General features: G+C 32.9%; 1 protein-coding gene across 1 annotated transcript in view; it reads right to left on the reverse strand.

The window, feature by feature from the left end:
• Positions 1 to 21,352, reverse strand: part of LOC121132518 (regulating synaptic membrane exocytosis protein 2-like) — a 102,143-nt gene that overhangs the window by 16,285 nt on the left and 64,506 nt on the right. The window contains 5 exon segments of the mRNA XM_040727935.2: positions 1,965 to 2,501; positions 4,113 to 4,189; positions 13,394 to 14,073; positions 14,462 to 14,823; positions 16,657 to 16,861. Of these exon segments, the coding sequence (XP_040583869.2) occupies positions 1,965 to 2,501; positions 4,113 to 4,189; positions 13,394 to 14,073; positions 14,462 to 14,823; positions 16,657 to 16,861 (1,861 nt within the window).

A 21,352-nucleotide genomic window follows, 5' to 3' on the forward strand; every position in this document is an offset into this window, starting at 1 on the left:
TGAAGGCCAAGGTCAATGAACAATGGGCAGCCATGGAAGACCATTACATCATCAATGTGTGCAAGGCCTTCCACGGGCGCTTGGAGAGTGTCATAGCAGCTGATGGCGGTTATATTCAGTAATTATATTAAATTTTATACCAGAATAAATTCTCTATTATATAATTCTCAAAAAAAATACGTCATACGAATTTTATTACACATTTAATTATTTGCTACAAATAGTCCGCGTATTTATGCAACTACCGGTGTACGAAGTAAAAATTTATTGGTATTATCTCTTTTTCTTGATTTGTGTTCAAGATTGTCGGCGGATTACAAATATTCAATCTTATATTTTTGCTTCTTTTCCTTGTTAACCCCTTGTGTGTGTCAAAAATTGCTTTTAAAACATCAAAAATTGAGCGTCGTTTTAAAATTTGAGAATTTAACGTATTTTATGCTTGAAACAAGCCATATTGGGGCCAATATAAGTCTTTTAAATAAAGTATAGGTACTATTGATAAAATTCTTGGATATCTTAACTCATTCAAGCAAATTGAGTATTAAGCCTATAGTTGACTCAAATATGTCTATAAATATTGGCCTGTATATATGCAGGGGTGTCGGTAGGGGGTGGGATGAACGGAAGGTAGCCCCTTAAACAAACTAAGAAATTTTTACTTTTTACTGAAAACTTTTTGCACATGATGAATAAAAAGTTACTCAAAAATAGCAGTAAAATTTTTCTTTCAAAAAATATAATGATTAAAATTTAATTTTGGAATTTTTTTGTAAATTGATTTTTTTGTGATTCATTGTAGATTTTGAATTTTTTTTTTTAAATTAAATTTTCAAATTTTTCTCAAAAAATTTAATGTTTAAATTTCATTTTTTAAATTTTTGTTCAAACATTTAATATTGTACATTTAATTTTGGAATTTTTTTTCCAAAAAATTAAACTTTTTGTGATTTGCTAAAGATTAAATTTTTTTTTTTGAATTGTTATGTACTTATAAATTTCATTTTGCAAAAAAATTGAATATTTGAAATTTCATTTCTGAATTTTTTTTTTTCAAAAAATTCAATATTATGCATTAAATTCTGGAATTTATTATACAAAAAAATATGAATTTTTGTAATATTTTGTGAGCAGCTATGGATTTTTGAAATCCCCCCCCCCTAACTGAACCTAATCCTGCGAACGTTCATGATATGAAGTAACAAATAAATTGGAACTCTTTTTCTTGATTTTTGTTTCAGATTGTTTTTATGTTAATGCACCATATTATATTCCATTACTACTTATTGAAAATGGGAGCAATTTTTCCATTTTCCCTCATTATTTGATAGGACTTAAGTATGAAATATATATATTAATTGAAAGAGTTCAAAAAAGGAAGAAGCGAATAAAGAGTGTAATTAATAGCAGAAAAAAAAAAAGCTTCAATTATACGTTATGTTACTCGTATTATTAATTTCCATGTTATGATTATATTTATTTGATATTATGAATAGCTGACTGACTAATGTATGTATACTTAGAAAAAAATATAAGCAGAAGTTGATAATTATAATAGCTCAGGTCTAAAGTATAAATTTCAGTTTCCTCAATGTATATTTTATTGTTCAGTATATATTTTTCTTCTGAAGTAAAAAATTAAGTTTATTTCGTCCTTGAGAAAATCTATGCATATTTTTTTAGTTAATGAATAGCAATACATTAATATGATTAATTTAATTATTATATAGCTAATATTATTTATTTAAAATAAGTTAGGTGTGTTTTGTCTCTTTGAACTAAGTTTGTTAATAATGAATAATAGTAATTTTAATGAATTATGAAAAAACAGTGCAATTAATCAATAGATGCTGAGGGCGGCAAGACAACAGAAGACAAGAGATAGTGTAAAAAATGGATTATGTTGCATGTACTAATAGACATATGTATATTGTATAATGTAAACATATTTAAGGCTCACATACCTGTATTCGTGTCGCAGAGGGTTGGCTTAGATTGGAAGGTGAATGAGATCTGAGCATATGGGTATCTCCTAGAGGATCACTTATCGTGACGGAGGGTCGCTCCATGTACTTTCGGCCATAAGGATTTGCTGGTCTGGCATGAACAAATCCTCCACTCGTGTTATTGACAGCACTTCTTCCCATGTCAGAGGGAAGAGGTCTACTCCTTGAGACTCGAAGCTCTACTTGAGAATCATGGCGGGAATCGCTGATTATGTCATGAACTTCCTCATACGTCTTTCCCACCAATGAATGACCATTCCATTCTAAAACTTCATCACCCGGGAGTAAATGTCCGATTGTATCCGCTACACTACCCTTTTTAACTTTTTCAACGATAGCTCCGTAGTGATTTGTAATGGGCAAAAGCTTACCACCCACGACTTTGACTCCCAAAAGACTTGCTGTCGAAGATGAACCGTAACCTTCCTTCAAGTTCTTTTGCAAGATCATATGACCCACTAGGCGTGGGCCATCTTGTTGCCATGAAACTGGATGCTGAAAATGGAAAATATATGAGGGATATGCTATGATTTTGGGACTTTTCATTTTGAATTTGGAAAGAGAAAAAGAGAGAGAGAGAGAATGAATGTGAAAGCAGGGCACTCAGAGACAAAAATAATGATACCTTTTTAAAATGGAATTGATCTCCCCGATTTGAGTCTTCGCTGGACGTGAAACAGGAGCTTGTTTCAATACCAGAGTCCCGAGTAGCAGATTCCTGACTTTCTTGTCGTATGGTGTCCCAGTGGGCCCAACGACCAGATTCTACGTCTTCTATGGTCATCCACTCATCCGGTGCAGGGGTTTGTTGATGATAAGGCCTATGGAGTGGGGAGGAATTGCTCGGACTGTTGGAGGTCCACTCTTCAGTGGGATCAAATCTGACAGTTTTTTTACGGGTTGTTGTGGTTGGAGCCCCTATTCCAGTTGCAAGTCCACCACCTCCTCCTCCTCCAGAAGCAATATTCCTGTGCTGCTCTGATGAGGATGCTGTTGATGCTAAAAAAGATCCTGATGTAACAAGCTGCAAGGATCGACCAAGAGTTAATGGCGGTCTTGACGGAGGAAGAGGATTGAAAGAATATTTGCTTACTCCTCGAGAACTACTTTCTATACGACTTTGATGAACTAAGGAAGGGTGATGTCTTGAAGAGGAAGAACCAGAGGAAATATATGAATTTTGTTGCCGGCCGTACGATGTGGTAGGTAATTCACTTGAAAGAGAATATTGGCGATATTGATGACCTCCTATGGGTCTGGATGCGCTATTAATAGTATGACTAGTCCTGTCTAAAGATAGAGATGGATGATCGTCGTCTTCCCAAGGATATGACGAGGAACATCCTCTGTTTCCAATCAACCATTCATTATTGTAAGGATCATATTGTTCTGGCACAGAGTTGGATCTCGTGATGAAGCGATGTCGATGTAAATACGGAGGAGCGGATTGCCCATGGGTTCCCGGTATACCTGAACGCATAAGTAGTGGATCCGCCCTCCTTCAACATAGTATCCCCGAGCGAATGTCGTTTTTGTGTCTCCCAAGATCTTGGATTCCCGTATATTGAATGATTAGAACTTGATGAATTTATGGAACACCGCAAGTAGTATGACCGTTTTTTAATGGACGACAGGGTCGACTTTCCTCCTCCTCGAGAACAGTTGATGGATATCACCATTGTATTAGGGTCTCACTGAGGAGAAAGCAAATTTGGGGGGCTTCGTTAAGTTGGATTTTGCAGGGAAAAAAATTAATAAAATGGGATTATAGATTTCTTATTTAACAATCAGGAGAAACAGAACACCTTGCTTTTTACTTCACTTCCTCCCCTCTTGAGAGAAGTAAAGGATGATGAGGATACCCTTTGCGTCTTTTTTTAGCTTCTCCTCCAAGGCTTAATATATTTTTGTCTTGTGAGTCGTTTTCTTGAATCTATATGGACATAATTAATAAACAAATGGTTGAACATGACATACACTAAAAACTCGCTTTCTTTCTATCTCTGTTTCTCTCTCCCTTTGTCCCCCCTCCTCTCTTTGATAATGACAAAAAGTTAAGGATATACCTATACTTAAGTTGTAGAATCTCAAATGAATTCAACTTACCCCAAAAAACTTTTTTATTTTAGCGTCAAGGATCTCTTCTTTAAGAAGCCTCTCGGTTCCTTGTATTTCGAGCTCGCCTACAGTAAATAAAGGCAAATATATGCATGTGAGTATGTTGTAATGACTTTCACAGAATAAAATAATAAAAATAAGAACAATCCCCTTCCGTTGAAACACATTTTTCTTGGTTCGGTATCCGAACATACAAACTCGTACTTCTCATATCAACAATAGTCCTAGTCTTCTTATTTATTTTCTTGCTCCTTACTAATAAGGTGTTGTCTCCTTTTTAAAATAGTCAACAACGTGAGTCATAAATAGGGAGGAACAATATGCATTGTTAGCAAAAAATAAAACTGAAAATAAGCGTGGTAATCTTGAAAATTTGAAAAGCAGCTTAGCTGTCATGACGTTACGTTATTATCAGAAACGAGGAGTAAGATGAAGGAAATAAACAAAAGTTTACTCTTAGTCCAACCAGGACTTACTACACTAATACATCATCAATGTTACTCTCCGTCATTGATGATCTCACACACTCATGGTGACAATTAATTGTTCTCCACGTCGTTACTTTCATTGAATCACACAATCTTTCCTCCAAAAAGAAACAGTAAAAAGGTGCGGAATCCGTTGGATTAGACAAACAAGAAAAACACTATCACTATAAAAATATTCTAAAAACCCACAGTTATCCAAAGAAAATTTAATTGTTTGGGAAAAAATTGAAATCTTTTTTATTTTTGGAAAAAATTCAAAAAATTAAATTTATCGAAAAAAATTTCAAATATTAAATTTTTTGAAAAAAAATTCAAAAAGTATTCAGAGACAGTTCATTTTCAAATTTACAGCCCCTCCAGTCCAACCCCTACGGACGTTCCTAATATTGTATCATGCAAACTTCCATCCAAACAGAAAAACTGCCCAATATCAGATCATAGATGTTGAGTAAATCCACTAAAGTAGAGACTACTCTTTTTGTAATAATTGTTGGGAATGGATTACGACTTTTAGCAAGAGCTCATTTTTATTCAACCAATCAATGTTCGGAACACAAATAAGGGAGAATAGAAACAGAGAAATCAACAGCTTACAGTAACATACAGTGTACGCATATATGTTACAGATGTAACGCCGTGAATCAATGTCGAATATACTTGAAAATATATACATGACTACCAACAGGTGCATCCCCAGAAGGTGGGATGGAGGTGTTGTACACCCCCCCCCCCTTTCAAATTTTTTTCCAACCAAATTTAATAATTTAATTTGATTTTTCAAATTTTGTTTCGAAAAATTTAATTATTTGAGAATATCAATAAGTTTTTGAAATGTTTTTCCAAAGATTTTCATAACTTTATAGTGAACAGTTTTGGATTTCCGTCATTTTATAAAAATAAATATGAATTTTGATATATTTTGTGAAAAAGTGTGGATTTTTGAAACTTTTTTCTATTTAATTAAATTTTTTTTGCAAAAATTCCCCCACTCCCTCTCCCCCTAAAAAAATGTAATCCTGGGGACACCTTTGAACTATTCACACTCCTTAAATTCACTCTTTTAACTGTACAAAGTGGATTTTACAAAAGGGGGGGGGGACAAAGTTTCATACGTCATTTGTGGTACATATAGTAAAAAGTGACATCTTGTGTGGAATAAATATATCGGCAAGGCAAGGGATTTGCTCAACCTACTTTAAACTTATAAAAGCGTTATATTGAACAAAATCAACAATCTAATCATAAATTATACATAGAGTGAGTACATTGAAAGAGGTGGAAGGAGCAACAACAAACAAAAAAACCGTTTTAAAAGGGCATATATATATATTATAAGATTGCGTGTTGAAATATATTTAAATAATTAAGACATGAGAAGCAGAGTTATTAATTAACTTTAAATAGCCTATGACAAATTTATTAGCTATAAAAGTCCTCAATCTAATTCAAATGAAGCCAAGTTAATTATATACATAAGTATGTACCTAAATGACGCAAATTAGGAATTTGGTATTGAGAAATAATTTTTATTTTACATTTTATTCCTTTAAACAAGAAAATAACAATCAAACGTCAAAGAAAAAAAAAATGGTCCTTCATGGACGACTTTGATTGTAAAATTTGTAAAATGTCAAAAAAAAAAAAAAAAAAGGAAACTTTGGTGTTTTTTCATTAAAACTATCGATTTGAATCCAGTTACAGAATTTGTATTTTTATAAGTATTATAGATAAAACATATATTTTGCAACAATATATTTACAGTCTTTCTCGAAATTGACTCATGGTAAGAGTATTTTAGTTCCAAATATGCTGCCATTAAATAAATATTAACTATTGGTATCGCGTCTAATGCGTATAGACGTTTTTCCTCATTTCTACTAATCAAATCTCGTTGTTTGGGTGTTTGATGATTATTTTTTTGTTTGGAGGAATAAACTTCAAAATAAAAAAACATACGGCGATACCAAATTCCCAACTTTTGTCATTACAGTACATCCTAATATACATATGTAGTATGTTCTCACCTATGATTATATTAGATTGTTGGTATGTTATCCTACATCATATGTGAGAAAAATTGTATTGATATGTAACAGCTCTATCAAAAGCAAGTGATGGTTTGTACATATACAGGACTGTGCTCTACAATTAGCACTAGAATGAACACTCGGTAGAGTGCAAAACATTCGCCTTGGTCTTTTTTCCTGAATTGTTTTTTTGTTATATGAAGCATCTTCTTTAAACCTACATAATGACACCAATATGAGCTCTGTGCCTCAATAGTTTCCAAAGTTATGGTCGATTAGGGTTTTTTTTTTACGTTTTGTTCTACCTTCACTTTTGACCTTGACCACTACAAATTTTATATCCTGTTACTGTGACTATATAGTTCGATCAAAATTGATCTGTAACTTTTGGCGTAATCCTGCTCCCCAACAGACAAACAAGCTAAGACAGAAATATAAACTCGCTCAACTTCTTTGGCGAAGGTAGAAAATCAATGACCTCATACAGATGGAGTGGGAGTACGTCACGAACGAGTTTTTTTCCCATGCTCATAAAAGAGGTTAGATGACTCATAAAATAAATGTCCCTTTGTTTAATTTTTAGTACCCTTTCGAGATGGAGAAACAGGATCAATCATCAAGTAGTGTTTTTCTAATCTTTCGAAATTCTTTGAAAACGATTCATCCCAGAGTTTACTATCCTATATTTGATACCATCTGATCTCCTGTTATTTAAGAATTGCAAATTGGTACCATTGGCTCAGATCAAGGCATTAAAACAATTATGGAAGGTTCAAAATTTTCTTTATGAAAAATATAGATTGGAGTTGTGCTTTTTTTCTTTTTATTTTCTGTTCTCGTCCTAATAGCCAGAAAGATCAACATTCTTAATGACCGGTCCCAAGGACTGATAGGAACGGTCCTAAGACTGGATTGATGGAATAATTTCGCCCCGAACAGCACTAGTTACGATCGTTTTTAATTAATCAATTCCTAATATTGACATGTAAGAGTTGAAATAACATAAAATGTCAGTTATACCAACGGTTACAAATGGTACTACATTCATTAAAGAAGTGCAACACAGAGAAAAATGAAAAGCTAGGCAAAATAATGTGAACCTTTTTGTATTCAAAACTGCGTATATTCAAAAGATTTACTATTCGCAAACCCATAATTTGGTTACTCTGTAAGAGTATTAAGATTGAAGCCCACGGAGGTGATATTGAAAACTAAGATGCTATTAAATAAAAACCAAAAAAATTGGCAAGATGCGTTTTTTCAGGGTCTGGATGAGGTCAAAGTTTAATGTCAATCGTAATGTACGAACCTGTATTTGGTCCTAGTTATTACCTATAACCTATATAGGTTAAAGTTGTCTTTATTTTTTAAACGAAATAGTATGAAATCAATCATTTTATGTTCAATTTGACATACTTAAGGAATACAAAAATAGGTTTTTATGTCACTTAAAGTCCTTTGAAAACACTTCAAGATTATTTTAAAGATTTTAGTCATATTTAGTAAGTTGCAGGAATATATTTATTTGAGATATTTCCAAATAATATTTCGCAATCTTAATGTGGAAAAACAAGTTAGTTTTTGTCAAATGGTCAAATTAGTCACCAAATAACTAATAACATATGAAAGTTTTGAACACTAATTTTGTTTCAATTTGATATAAACTGTGACTCAAAATGCTTCTTTTTGAGTCATTTTCAAAGTTGTTGTATGAACTTTTGAAAATTTGTGAATTATTAACGTTCAAAACACTGATTATGAGAAAGAAAAACAGACAAATCAACAGCTGAGGGTCACGTACATCTATGTATTCTTCAAAAAAATAATTTGTTCTGGGCATATCTCAAATATATTTCTCTTGCAGATTTATAGTAGAAAGTTAAAAGTATTTAAATGCCACTTGTGAATTAAGGGAAAATGAAGGCCATATTCATACTTTAAGTGGGTAACTTCCTACTATTTACTGTAAAACAACTCTAATATAGGTACCACAATAAATAAATTGATGCTAAGTTCAATTTTTATGATAGTGTATTCTGCTTGTCAAAAAATATTCAAGAAATATTATATATATATAAAGCCAAAACCATTTTTTAAAGTTACAAAAACGAGCAGAACCAAAGTAGAAAAAAAGCATATTGCAGTAAAATATAAATATATTTATATATATATATATATTTTTTTTTTTTTGGGGGGTCGGTGAAGAGCTAAGGAAAACGTGTGACTTTTCCAAAGAATTAAAGAATTAATTGATTCTTATTATTACATATACATACATATTATATAGTAAAGTTCCTTTTTTTGGGGTCATTTTTTTCTCTATGGCCATTACAAGATGATGAGCATTTAGAAGAATACCTAAATGCAGAGACATAATCTATATTTATGCAGATATAATCATGCCATGTATTATGTTACACAATGACCTATCAAATGATTTAGAAAGGGACTTTAGAATATGGCTAGGATTTAAACACCTATACAAGGAGAAATGGACGCTGAAACCCCCAAAAAAAAAAAAAAAAAAAAAAAAAATTACTAATTGAGGAGCTCTATGCGTAACAGATTGCAAGGACACCTAATCCAAATCTAGGATAGGATAAGTATAATAAATTAGGTCAATGCATGTCCGACATAGATTGCATTGGTCAGTCCTGCTTTTGATACTATTAGAAATGTTATTATTTTAAATTATGAGGAGCATCGTTCTTTCAATTGATCATTGTTGGCCGTCCTTCAGTTAAGAAAAGAGCAGTAATAATAATTTTTCGAGCCCCCACTCAGATATGTCTACATAGCTAGAAGCAAAGTGTATCGTTCAAAGATTCCCAAAGGTAAATCTATATCTACTATCTGAACTGTTACTTTTAAAACATTTGGTATTTTTTGGCTTTATGACCAGAAAAACATGTTTTGAGAGCATGCCTGGATGGATGGGTGGATAGAGAAATGTAAAAAATATACCCTTAGATGAGAGTAAGACTTTTTGTAGATGGAACAAAAAAAATGTTTTCATTTTTTCAAAGCTGTTATTATTATTCAATAATAACTATTGACGAGGGGACATCTAAATATATAAGGCAGATCCCCAGGAATGTCGTAGAGCTAAGCTGATGATTTGTTGGGTTATTGCTATAAGTGCAATTCTTTTTATTCTCTTCAATCCTAGCTCAGAATGAATAAAAATAAAAATTGCTAAGTGTGAAAGATGGGAGACTGATTAGGAGTACTGTCCTAGAATTGCATACTATCATTATTAGATGAGAAACTGCCTCTTCTGAGCTCTTATTCCGGCCTAGTCTATATTGTATATATACTTAAAAAATACAACAATTTTTTCATGACCTTAGAAGTCGAGCTGATATTTTTTATATATTCTTGCTGAATATTGAAAAAGAAAAAAAATATTGTTTAAGAGAGTTCTTTTTTAAGCAATTTTTATACAAATATTACTAACAAATTAGGATATTCCTTACTTCTTACCTTACACATCATTACCTTTATTATGTATCGCAACCTTTCATACTAAAGAAAACAGAGAAAAGGCCCGAAATCCGCTGGTAATTAGTCAAGTCTGGCCAATTCTCCGTAACAATACACTTAATATTCAATAACTATTTGGAATTGATCACAATTCTTAACAAGAGATAATTATAATTTTACTAATCAACGTTCAGAACACAAATTCGGAAGAAAAGAAGCAGAAAAATCGACAGGAGACAATTACATATACTGTATTGGGACTGTTAAAGGTTAGGCACGACATATTTACAGATGCATGGTCCTAGTAGTACGGCAAAACTCCTTAGTATTTTGAACTATAACCAAGAATGAAAAAATCATCAATTGTAACTAGTCTAAACTCAAAGCAAAGTTAATATAAGAAGAATATGATACTAGGGATTAATTTGAATTTTATTCTATGTGTGTAAAATTTGATATCCTTTCAGATTTTGATAGGATAGAAGGCACCCTTGTGGCTATTTTTATACATAGTGGGGATCCAAAACTTGCAGCAGTATTTAAGTGAGAAGTACGGCATAGTTTTTTTTTTTTTTTACAATACGTTCCAAACAGCAGATTTCAGGTGGTTAATGTCAGGGATGGAGGAGGGCCACATTGAAGCAAGCCAAAAGTCAGCAATATTGTTGCTGCTGAATTTTGGGCCTTCTTCCTATGATTTAAGCTTGGAGCTTAAATCATTCCATCTTCTTGCACATCTGACAGATTGAGGTCGTGGGGTCTTCCTTAATTTTGGCCTCCACATCAGCTATGAAACCCATAGAACGCATCAAGTGCTGGCCACCACTTTCAGAAGCCCTCATATCTTTAACTAACTTTTTGTTGTTTTAGGTAATCTGGACAGTCTCTGAAGCCTTCTCAGTCCTGACACAAGTTTGGTTGTTGCTCAGGACATTTTTGCACTTAGAGACATGGGAAGAAAAAAAACTTGTTTATTTTTGATTAAGCTGTCTTTTGGTTGCGTATGTAATGAAACCTTAATATTAAAAATAAGAGGAATAAATAAATTCCTCTGCAAGTTGTAGGTCCCCACTCTGTACATCAATCAATCCCTATATTTTTAGTGCGTGTCATTGAGGGTTCCTAATGACGTCATTATACAGTAGTACGTCTATATTTTGTACAGCTCTCGATGTATATATTGAGATGAATGAGTATGATAACAATGAGATGGTAGAGAAGGAAGTGTGACAAGGAAGAAGAAACCTTTCAAGACAAAGATAAGTTGCAAATGTGTTATTACTTATAGTGTGAAGTCTGATAAAAACGAATTATGGAGAATGTGGTACATGTGATTTAAAAAAAAAAAAAAAAAAAAAGGAGCGAAAAAAAGCTGTGAAGGTATTGAATACACAAATACTAATATTAGGAGTAATTTATAAGTAAGTCAGTATAATTTTCCTTCTTTTAATAAAATGCCTTATTTACATAAAAGAAGTAGTGAGTTAGGGGAAGGTAAAGAGATAGATAGACAGAGAGAGAAACAGAGAACGAAAAGAAAATGAGCATTAATTAAATAATAAATAAATGACATCTTTACCCCGTCCGATGACAGCACCTCACAAACGCTATTCGATAATTGGCGGGAGGATTGCAAATTATTCCATTCAATGGAGTCTCTTGTTAAATGAGCAAAATGTGCTTCATGGAATAACAACAATCATAGTCCTCTTCTCCTGTGTTTGTCAGAAACTTGTCCAATGAGTACGTTGATCTGTATTTAAGTAGGTTTTTGCTCTGGTGTTAGTTATGGGAAGAATGAATTATAATTGGAATACTGTTCTTGGAAGTCGAAAGGGTTGCTGTGATGAGTCTCTTCACATCTTTAAATATTTGGAGCATAGAGAATGAGTCATGAAGGTGACTAATGAGGAAGGTTCTTGAAGAAGAAGTAGTCGACTTTTGACTATACATATAATATTATTATTTTGACACGAGGTGTCGTCATTCCCTTTGCTCTCTGTCTTGATTTTTTAGCTTCTTTTATTTCAAGGGATGGTGCTGGATCTAGGAAGGAGAGAATACATTCTAAGGAGTGACGATACACCATATCCGTCCCCTGCCTCCAGTACGAGAACACAAAGTACAACTTCCTTCAACTTCATATTTGAGGACGACGAAAGTATCACAAACACTCACTGACGGCTCCTCCTTCCTCCTGTTCTGATTCTGTTCAAAGAGCAAGGAGTGAAGTCAGACAGGATCACGTCTTAATCACAGAGCCCTGCTAATACACAGAGTACACGTTCACACACAAACACATATAAAGGGTATTCACAATCACACAACAAACACTGAGACACGTGTGATTGTGTGTTATTTGGGAGGGTATGTATACTGGAGGTCCTTTAATCAATGAGTCAAATAACTTGGTTCCCCTCCTGGATATTATTATGAAGAAGAAAATATGTTCTGGTCAAGGGGAAACAGCCGCCACTCTAATTTTTTTCTGCATTCCAAGTTAGTATAGCAAGAAAAGAAGAAATACTTGTTTTTCTCTTTCTTTTCTCATATATACATACATACAACTTCACGTCTCCAGGCCGTTATTTAAATGATAGGCCAAAAGGAGGCCCAAGAGAGAAAGACAAAAAGAAAGAACAGAGAGAGGAAATCCAGAGATGAAAGCCAGTCAAAGGCTACAACCAACACACTATTAAAAAGGAAAAAGGCTTTCTCAACCCTCCCTCCCTTCCTCTCTCTCCCAACAACAATGTATGTACTTCCCTACCATTTTCTCTCTTCTTTTCTTGAAGAAGCCCATATCGAGTTTTATGACGTCAAAGAAAATAAAAACACTCCTTTCTGACATTTTTTGTTTTTGATGCAAAATATCCCGCCCGAACTTTCTTTATTCGGAGAGTTTTTGGAGAAGGAGAAGAGAGGAGAGCCTCTTTTTTTCCTCCTTTTTTTCCATATATATTACACTACTCTTTTTGAACATCACATATATATTTTTTTTATTTATATAATCAAAAGAATTATCCTTCTTTCTATAATAGGATGATTGAGCACCCAGGGTAGTAATTACATTCCCTACAAGTATATATTTAATGATGCTACCCTCGGATAAGAACTACTTATGTCAATTCATATTTTGGGAATCTAACGAATGCAAAAGGAAACATATGTACAAAAAATGTACATATATTCTCCTTCTTATGGAGAAGAGACGTGCTTCAACGGAACATTATTATATATATAATTAAATAAAAACCCCTCAACCTCTTACCTTTTTCGGAAATGGATTCACTTTCAAATTCTTCGCATGATGTTGTGCAGTCAGGTGTGGATTGTAGCTCCTCCTCTGAAGATGAGAGCAGTATGAGCCCTTTTTCTGAATGGTGGTGATGAAGATGAGTCTTTCGTTTGTGGGGCTTTGGGGGCGGTGGTCGGACACACTCACTTTGATCCGATGAAAGTGAGTCATTTCTTCGGTAATGAAGTCCCATCATCCGACGCCGATTTTGGTTTCCACCACCATTAAGTGATGGTTGACCCGTTTCGGGATCAAATAAAGGAGTACATTGATCCCTGGATTCTCCTTCTGAGACAAGAACTCGAGGATACAGATCACGACTATGATGACGCGGAATGTTGTCTTCAGGGGCTGAGAGAGATTCTCGACCCCAAGATGATGGAGGATGGCGCATACGATAACTTGGAGGAGTCATGCGGCTGCCGCCTCTATGCTGATATGGATAGCGAAACAAGCGAGGTGGTTCTCCCTCACTTAAACGGCGTGGCGTACCTCCTCTATTAGAGGAGATAGAGGCTGTTGGGGATGGAATAATTGATGATGGTAGATGATGCATACCACCTCCAGCTGTGGACGAAGCAGAAGATGAGGCTGATGATGGAAATCCTCCCTCAAGAGATCTTTGTCTCGATAGCTGTTGTCCTCGAGGGAATCTGTTGAGAATTAAAGATATCTTAGTTAATTTAGTCAATACAAAAAATTAGTGAGCACACGGGTTCTCATTTCTTTACCGAGTCTCGGCTAAAAGTCAACTACCGTATCACTGTAATTCATTTGATAAAAATAATAGATATTTAAAATGCAACATTTCATACTACTTCAAAAACACTATAAATAAATATAAATATGAAACATATGTGACGTCATGGAACAGTTTACAAATCAATTACCGGACATATGTTTATATTTATGGCTTAATTTTTAGTTTAAATTAAGCATATATTATGAAATAATGAAATGTGTGATTTCCCATTGGTGTAAATTCTAAGACAACGGGATCCCGGAAAAAAACGCTATTGTGGATTAAGTACATTTTCTTACCTTGGATAAAATGGTCGTTGATGAGTAAATGGCGGTGCTTGACGAGGTGTATATGGAAAATGGTGAGGAGGAGGGTTTGATGATATGATATTGTCGATGCTGGGATCCGGCATTGCAGGGGATAAAGAAATAGATTTTCTAAGAAAAGCAGAGCTGGACGGCAGAGGTGGAACGGATTTTGATGATGTCGAGGAAGAAGAGGGAGGGGAGGTAATGATGTCTGCTTTTATTCTTCTCAAAAGATCAGAATCGTCGAGATGGGGGTAGTTTTGAAAACTCTCAGGGAGAGAGGATTTCATCCAACTACCTGTCTTAATGAGGAGCTCTTGTTTCTTTCGACAAAGAAGACAAACCCATATAACCTAAAAAAAAATGAATACAAATCATTACAAAAGTCATTTTTGACAGTTAACATCGTTATTGTAGACCGGGGGGGGGGGTTAATTCATAAAATTGAACAAATTAAATTTTAGTCCAACTTTTCATCGTAAAATAAGGACTATATTGTTATATATATCACTTACGAAAATGAGCTTTATGGAAACTTTTGAAATTCAAGAACATAACCGCAAAATTAAATCTTCTGAATCCCTTTACAAATAGAGAACATCGTTAAAAAAATCATTTTCAAATAGCTATAGAGGTAAACAAACGCCCGTTGAAGACGTGGAACTCTACAAACATATTTTTTTTTATTAAAATACAACAAATTAACAGGGCACACTAACAATTCGACACCCTAGTTCACACGCTAAAATATTTTTTTTTATTTATTTTGCAGAAAATTATATTTTTTTCCAATGTGCTTAAAAATTAGTGTTGAGACTCAGTCCAGTACCAATTTTTTTTTCCGGTTCGTTCTTAAAGGATTTTTTCTATACGTATTTGGACCAATTTTTCGGTCCAGACCGTGGACTGATTTGGTTCGGTCTCACTTTATGGACAGTTATTTTCCGCTCTCAATTTATGGACCGATTATTTTCGGTCTCATATATTATGAGATACCTTTATTTTTCTGGATCAACTGTCATTCATATCTTTCAAAAAATCTCAAAAGTACACGATAAGCTTAAGAACAAATACTGAATACATGTAAGAGAAGGTGGGATCAAAATTAATCTGAGCTATCTCTGTTTAAACTTCGTATAACGTCATTGTACTTTTGTACGATTGTAAAATCGGTCTAGACCGATTTTTTGGAACAGAACTAGACCGATTTTTTCCTTTGGACCGATCTGGAATAAATTAGTTCGGTCCAACAAAAAATATGATAGTTTCAGACCGGTCTAGGATTTCCACACTGCAACCAATTTACATCCAAAAAGTTGACTTAAAATTGAATATGATTCTACCCTACTTATATTTGGAGAAAGGGGATTCAGTAAAAAAAAAGTTATACTATGACTCGAAAAAAACTGAAATGTCCCTCGAAAAAAAGATCGGTCTAGACCAATTTTTCATAAAAATTTATTTAAGGACAAAATAATTAATAAATTATATTTTGAATACAAAACTTCTTCAAAAAAAAATTCAAATATTAAATTTTTAGGAGAAAATTTTTAAAAATTCATAGCTATTCAAAGATAATGAAATTAAAAAAAAAATTAAATTATGTTTGTAATATTAAATTCTTTAGAAAAAAGTAAAAATTATTTAATTGGGGAGGGGCTACATCCCCTCCAGCCACCCACTGCAGATGCCCCTGGGCAGACATACTTTGCCTAGACTCTCCAACTGTAAAGTGCAAGGGTCTTTACTCAGGGATGGAGTATGGCCACATTTAGGCAGGCCAAAAGTCAGCCTTATAGTTACTGGGGAAATTTTCGTTCTTTTTGGCTTCATAGGCTGCTGCGGACTTCTTGACATAGTAAGCAGTCTGGATTAAAATGCCAATGGTCTCGGAAGCATTCTTTACACTAACTTTTGTGCAGAGGAGATAGCTACCACGTTGCTTTTGTTGGTGTTGCTCTGACCTTGTTCCACTTACAGACACAATATAATAAAAAACAGGTTTTAGATGTAGTTTGGTTGCCGTATGAAATCTCCTTTATATTTTAGAACAATTTTTTGGTCCCTACTATGTATCTTATAGTAATTATATTTTCTTAAAAATAAGTCAGTCGGTAAATTTGTAAATAAAAAAGTATAAAAAATAACACCCCTCCCAATGCGACGGCCCTGTTTTTTAATCTTACTTTATTTGACCGAAGTGTGACCTTACCGCCACATCTTGCACAACATCGTAAGGAACAATAGTGGCAAATATGACCGATTCCGTCCGCAAATTTTGTTTTGAGACATATTTGGCATGTGCAATCTAATTCAGCCCCTGCTTTTCGTTGCATTTCTGCTTTGTGATGTATTTGAGCTTCCAATTTCATCACTTCTTCCTGTTTGTGCCTAAAAGATAAAAACGAATAGCCATTAGTTAATAGTTGTTGCTTAAAAATTTCATAATTTCATTATATACTCTAGAGGTTTTTCTCTTTATTTGAAGAGCATTTCAAATTAAGTATTAACAAGAATAGCATTGGGATGTCAATTCTATGTTAATTCACATTAAATAGTTTTAAGGCCATTAACTGGGGTTCTATGACATTTTTGGCCAACAAATAGTTCATATATTTGATAATGATTCTTGCTCCAATACTATGTATTTATGAGTCCGATTCATGTTAATCTTATTTTAATAGATAAAATGTTTAATTCAATTCAATTTGAAAAGATAAAGTCATTAAATTATTTAATAGGATTTGCAATTATTAAGTATTTATGACTTCATAATTATTTACTTGTAGACTTCCTCTCCCCTGTAAACATTTTTTTATCTTAATAACTTATTTTTTGATGGGACGATTGTGATTACTTTTGCTACAGTTGTTCGAGCCAAATGTTGAAGCATCCTTATAATAAATTAAATACACTACATTTTTATTAATTCAAAGGCTATTACAACATATAAAATAGGAGTGTACCGATGCAGCGGATTCGGCCAGAATTAGTTTTTTTTTTATTGAAGTATAGGAATCGATTGAATACTGTCGATTCCACGGATACTTTTACATCCTAATTTAGGAGATATTTACAGTCATAAGAAAAAAAAGTTTTTTAATTTTAAAAATATATTATTTCTAATGGTCAAACAATAAAAGAAGACGAAGATCATAGAATGGAATAATCCATATTGAATTATAGGGGTTCAGATTAAACTATTTTTTCTTCAATTTATATTTGAACATATAACAATGGCAATACTACTAGACCTACATTACAAAATTCAGGCCATGACATGTTTTTAGTCTAAAACGACGTTTATTATTGTTATTACAACTCGCACAGTACAAAAATGATCTTTAAACCCTTCAAAAGATTCAGATTTGGCCTTTAAAGTCTTTAAAAAAAAGTCACGTTTAATTCAGAGCCATACTCCACCGTGAAAGAACTATACAGACATAAATATTACCATACCTACCTTCATCTATTGAAAGTAGAAATACTATTCAGTAATACGACTAACACATTTTAGCAAGCCAGGAATAAATGGACTCCTGAGTAGAGACAGGGATTAACTTTTTTAAATTTAAATTTTTCTATAACGAATTCTAATCATTATTATGAATGATGTATTTTATTACCTAGCCCAAATCAGTAGAAAGCTAAACATTTAAAAAAGTTAATCATGTTGTTATTTGTTGAAATAATTTCTTTATACATAATAAACAATCCGTATCTGAATCGTCCATAAAGAAGGTATCAGAATCAGTCTAAATTCTGGTATCGATCGGAACACCCCTAATATAAAACCAATTTGTTTAAAGAATTACATTGTGGTGTTGATCATTTTTGGAGTTAAGCTCTCCAAACTATGAAAGCTGACATGGTCCCTGCTAAACACTATATTTTAAAACGGTAGAGGAACCCTCAACGAAATCCTCGAATTCTTCGTCTTAATTATTGAGACCATAGTCCGACGGGAGTATAATATACACATAACGTTAGTGATGAATGCGTGAATAAGTGAGCCCAAGTCTTCGATGGCATAGCCACAAACCAGTCTTCTTTTTTGAGCTCTATTTCTAGTGCATCCCTAATTTTTCCGTTCGACGATTTCTCTTACAAGTATAAATCTATCACATCTGTGTGTTCCTTGCAGAAAGAGCAGAACCCCTCTGTTTCATTTTGATCTACTTGTTGGTGAAGACAGTTGATGTAGGGAGATGATTTCGTAGCCATCTCTCTCTTGAATCTGTGAATGAATTTTTCATGACTGATCTCCATCCCACTTTTTCGATCAAGTTGTCTGTTCTATTCAGCTTTCGAAGTCAATTTGGAATCAATTATTATTTATTACATGTAACATAATTACAAAGTATTCCAGAATGAATCATTATCAAATATGTTTATCATTCTTTTAAGGAAAGTGTCCGTTCTGCAAAAATGGTTTTGGACAAACTGTCCATGCACGCTTAAACAGGTTACATCATAGAAGCTTAAAATATCAAGTACAGGAATATTTTGAGCGGATCCCGAAATCATTTTTTAAAGCAAACTACATAATATTCAAAAATATGTCAAAGTTTCCCTTATTATATAAAACCTTTTAAGCGTACGACTTTAACACCTACAATAAATTTATAAAACAAGCTAATTGTAAATAAGGGTCAATTACTTTTGTAAATTTAAATTACATAAAATACAGCGTTTAGCATATTTTAAAAGATAGTATTGTGTTTGATTATAATTCATTTTATTGCCAATATATGTTACAATTATAAAGGCACTGAAAAGAAGTATAAATATAAATGTAACCCCATACAAACATCATATAAAATAATTAGCCATAGGTGTATTTATATTTGTTGAACAAATATTTCTAAAATAAATTTAACGAAATAGCACTTCTAAACATTAAATTATATTGTAGAACCAAAAGAGTTTGATCAATTGACCTGAAATTTGCACTGTTGTACTTTCTTGAATGCCATTTGATTTAGAAAAAAGATTTGGATTCTACAGCATACAATCGTTGTTTATCAACAAATTTTGAGCGACTGTGTTATCTGTGCATGATCAGGTAAGACGTTTTTCATTATTTCAGAAGATAGCCAAAGTGTTTGGCGTCAGTTAGAAGGTCATTCATCTTTTTAGTTTGCTAACCTCTTATACAAAGCACTAGTCCTTTGTCTGGAGAGTCAGGAAGGAACTGGATGAGCCTGGACTCTGCTCTATACCCCACTGCAAAGAAAACGTGGGGTGATTACGTTTTTTTTTGTTTTTTTTGACTTTGTAGGACTCAGTGTTTGGCCACCAAACTCACTAGACCTCAACCCTACGTCATTGTGTTGGGTGAAGTTGAGAGACACATCAACATATCCTTCTCTAGCACAAAATCAAGGTAGGGTCGAGACCAATATAGATACCAAAGGTGATTGATTATATTGAAAAATAATATTTTTTTATTCAGCTTTCATTTTGCATTAGCTTTTATGCAAATCAGATGATGCGACTAGGAGAAAATCCATAGCAAATCTGTGTATGTAATGGGGAAAAAAATGTACGCACTATACAAGGTACATTAACACTTCTTAAGTCATTGCTGTATAATAAGTAGGAATTTTATGTAAAACTATAAAAAAGAAAATTGAAATAAGGTTAATTCATCTAAAATAGTTATTTTCTGCAAAACGCTCTATTTAGATTTATATACACTATTTTTTTAATAGGAGTTCTATTTTTTCGCATAAAATTTTGAAATGTATAAAACCAAAGGCTCTACAAAACTTTTACACATTTTATTAATATTGGTCAAACTTTATTTCTCTTGTTTTTTCATCAAAAAATATTTTTGGTCTATCCCCGTCAGGTCTTTCGAAAAAACAAAAAAATTAATAACAGACTAATTTATATATATCCTACTTATTACCATAAAGAAGAAAGCAAACCAGAGAATTGTGAGGTAAATTAATACACTTATAGGGGAAATTTGCTCATTACGTGTATTAATATTATGTTTCCAGTTTAACGTGGATGCAACTTCTGGAAATACCATTTAAAGAATAAGTAAAACAAAAATTGGAAGACAAACAATTTGAATTATGTATTCTATGCTTACAACCAATTAGAATTCTTTGTTTCAATAGCCAATAAATGTATGTATAATGTATACACCCTGTCACTAAGTGATGAATCATTCATCTATGACTCAATTTCATTTCCAATAATGTGGTGGGGTCCAACAACCAAAAAGAACAAATAACGCATACTAGGAAGCCTATTAAGTTGATACTATCAAAGTTTTCTAGCAAACAGAACAAAGACCTGTAATGTTAGATCCCTCGCACTCAACACTTCCCAAATTGTATATATCAATATTCTTTAAATTATTATTTTATATTTGTATGTTATACGATAAAATAAACTTCTACACATACTTTTGACTTGGAGTGTAAAAAGTTGGGCCCATTCAATTTATTAAAGTCGAATGTATACATCATATTTTATAGGGTCCGATTTATATATGTGATACGTTAACATAGAAACAATTCTGAACAAAAATCAAAAGAAGGAAAAAATTTCAATATATTTTTTCAACTATATATATATATACTATACTTGATACACATATTTGAGTTAATTAAAGACTATGGTTTTATAATTGTGGCTTGAGTTCAGATGGTCAATTATTTTAGTTATACATAGTTAAGAACCTCTAATTCAATTAAAAGATTTATATTGCCCCGGATATGATCCCTTTCAGCCATCAAATCTCTCATTTTCTCATTCTGACTGTCGATTTCGTCGCTTTAATTGCAATTTGCAACAGACACAGAGGGTTAAAAAGAATAATTTATTGAAGAATAGATATTTAATCCACACTCAATGTTGAAAAAA

Source organism: Lepeophtheirus salmonis, chromosome 2 (genome assembly GCF_016086655.4).
Source record: "Lepeophtheirus salmonis chromosome 2, UVic_Lsal_1.4, whole genome shotgun sequence".
Classification (NCBI taxonomy): domain Eukaryota; kingdom Metazoa; phylum Arthropoda; class Copepoda; order Siphonostomatoida; family Caligidae; genus Lepeophtheirus; species Lepeophtheirus salmonis.